Source organism: Seriola dumerili, unplaced genomic scaffold, assembly GCF_002260705.1.
Source record: "Seriola dumerili isolate Sdu_G_001 unplaced genomic scaffold, Sdu_1.0 BDQW01000513.1, whole genome shotgun sequence".
Taxonomy (NCBI): domain Eukaryota; kingdom Metazoa; phylum Chordata; class Actinopteri; order Carangiformes; family Carangidae; genus Seriola; species Seriola dumerili.
In genome coordinates, this window is record NW_019174768.1 from 575873 (window position 1) to 578399 (window position 2527).

Here is a 2527-nt window from a genome sequence, read left to right on the forward strand (position 1 = left end):
CTAATGGGAATAATCAGAATGAATCAAATCACAGTGCTTCATGTGTCTCTGGCTGGTTACCTTGCTGTACAGTGACTATTTACTACACGCTACTATGCTGTATTAGTACTTGTAATATACTGTTAACTTCCTACCAACAGTATTACTGTAGTTTTCACTTTAAATTTTTAAAGCATGTGCCTGTCTCCCTCCAGTAGAAGAGAAGAAAAGCCCCCCCCCCCCCCATGATTTTACTTTCACTGTGTCGAGGGTCAACACACAAACACACACACTTCATACATCAAAGGAGGAGGACTCGTCTGCTGTCAACCAACATCAAGAAGAAGAAGAAGAAGAAGGCGCGTCGGACTCTGACCATGTGGACAGTCCTGTATGTTTTATGATCTTTTATCTCTTTTCCTTCTCAGCAGCTCAGGCCAGTTGATGTTGAAGTGAAGCTTTGACTTCACACTTTAATGTGTTTGTAATATCCACCATCAGCCAGCTTTTATTTTGGTGACTGCTGTTGTCAGACTGTAAATGTGTGTTCAGAGTTTGTGTAGTGAAGTAAAGCCGTGAGGGCGAGACTGAAGCGTAGACTCAGACTCTTCATTGTCTCAGGCTGAAGTTATTAGAACAATAGGAGGAACAGGTGGAGCTGGTGACACCTGATCATATGATCAGTTTATCATGATCGTCCAGCACAGATGTTTAAGTTCATTCATCCTGTGTGTTCTTCTTCTCTGAATCACATTTCAGTAGAACATCAGTCACTGTGAGTTTCAGAGACTCTTCACACTTTCACTTTTACTGCACACTGACGTCCATGAGCACAAACACAACATCCAGTATGTTCTATTACTACACCTGTATTAATCACACAGAGGTGAGGCAGGTCAAAGTTCACACGTGATGACTGATAACTGTGTCAGCTGACCCAGTGGAACGACCATATCTGGAGAAACGTCCGTTCTCAGCCTCAGTATCAGGAGAGGAACTGATAACTAACAACCGGAGGGAATGTCCGACACATTTGAAAACACAAACAGAGCGCTGACCTCGGGTTAGACGTCAGGACGTCCTGATAAAGGCGTGAAGAAGTGACATGATCCATGATCCTGCTGTTTCTCCACAGAGCTGCCCTGATCTGGATCTTCAACATCCCAACAGGTCAGTCAGTCAGTCTCTGTCTGTGTGTCTGTGTGTGTCTGTGTGTCTGTCTGTCTGTCTGTCTGTGATGGTTCTGAGTCTCTGTCTGTCTGTCTACCTGTCTGTCTGTCTGTCTGTCTGTGTGTGTGTGTGTCTGTCTGTCTGTCTGTCTGTCTGTCTGTCTGTGATGGTTCTGTCTCTTTGAGGTGGATCTGATAATAATGTCTGTGCGGTGTCACAGTGAGCTGCCTGCTTCACATGGAGGCTCCTGTTGGAGGAAACGTCCTATTGTCCTGCGTCTACAAAGACTTCGGCTCCGCCCCACAGAATGTGTCCTTCCTCTGGTGGGACAAACAGAAGAAAGTCCTGTTAGTCATCGACCACAGCGTCCCTGAGGTGAGACTGCAGCATCAGATCTTCAGAGGTCGAGTTCTCACGTTCCCCGGTCTGTACAGGAAGGGGAACTTCTCCATCGTCCTGCAGGACGTCCAGGAGGAGGACAGCAACGACTACGCCTGCATCATACCACAACTGAACGTCCAGCAGGACACCAGACTCTCTGTCTCAGGTCTGTAGCTGCACCGGGGGGGCGGGGCTAAATAAACCAATCAGTACAGACAGAGAGAGTTAGCATCATGGATCAAAGTATTGATCCAGATCTTCTTCATGTTGCAGGTGAAAGTCGTGTCAGAGCATCATCCCTCCATCTGACTGCTTTGTGTCTCTCTCTTCTTCTGTGGTGGAAACTGGACTGATGCTGCTCTCTCATAGGAAACAGTCAGTGAATTCACTCCAAGTGAAAAATCAATGTTATATGTATATATATGTATATGTATGTATGTAATTTGAATGATCCAGAATCGATGAGTGAAATCCAGAGATGGATGTGGTCGTCACACACAGACCGAGTCCTGTCCAATCAAACTCATCCATCCTGTCAATCAGAGCTGATATCAGCAGCTGTTTGATGGCTGATCAATACACAAACAAAGACAGAAAAGTTTGAGCTTCCCCGTCAGTTGACTGAATCAAATTGACTTTTTATAATGAAGAAAACTGGCGATAAATAAATAATCATTTATTAAATGTATTGATCCACCCTAGCTTCACAGGAGGAAATGTGATGCGTTCACTGACAGAAAAATACATCAAGAAAATGTGAAGAAGAATGAAACATTGATCGTCTCTGTCCACTCCTTCATGAACAACACTATGCTTCACCATTTACTCAAGTTTGTTATTCAGTTTCTCTTGTGTGGTAACTATGGTGACGGATGACAGGATGTGTTGGTGTCTGCTGAAGTCACTATGAAACTCATTAGTGTCCTCTGCACATCTGCACCTCCTCAACCGAGCTTTTATTTTGAAATAAAAAATATTGTACATTATTGTTTCTCTG

General features: G+C 44.3%; 1 protein-coding gene across 3 annotated transcripts in view; it reads left to right on the plus strand.

Moving 5' to 3' along the window:
- Positions 1-208: 208 nt before the first annotated feature.
- The window catches only part of LOC111235558, a 2913-nt gene continuing 594 nt past the window's right edge, over positions 209-2527 (plus strand). For 2 of the 3 annotated variants that reach the window (XM_022764033.1, XM_022764031.1), the window contains exons 1-3: positions 209-370; positions 1115-1149; positions 1370-1696. In XM_022764033.1, coding sequence (XP_022619754.1) covers positions 225-370; positions 1115-1149; positions 1370-1696 — 508 coding nt within the window. In that variant the 5' untranslated portion in view covers positions 209-224. Of the gene's footprint in view, positions 371-1114; positions 1150-1369; positions 1697-1803; positions 2510-2527 lie in introns of those variants that run through there. The other variant, XM_022764034.1, reaches the window with a different exon arrangement.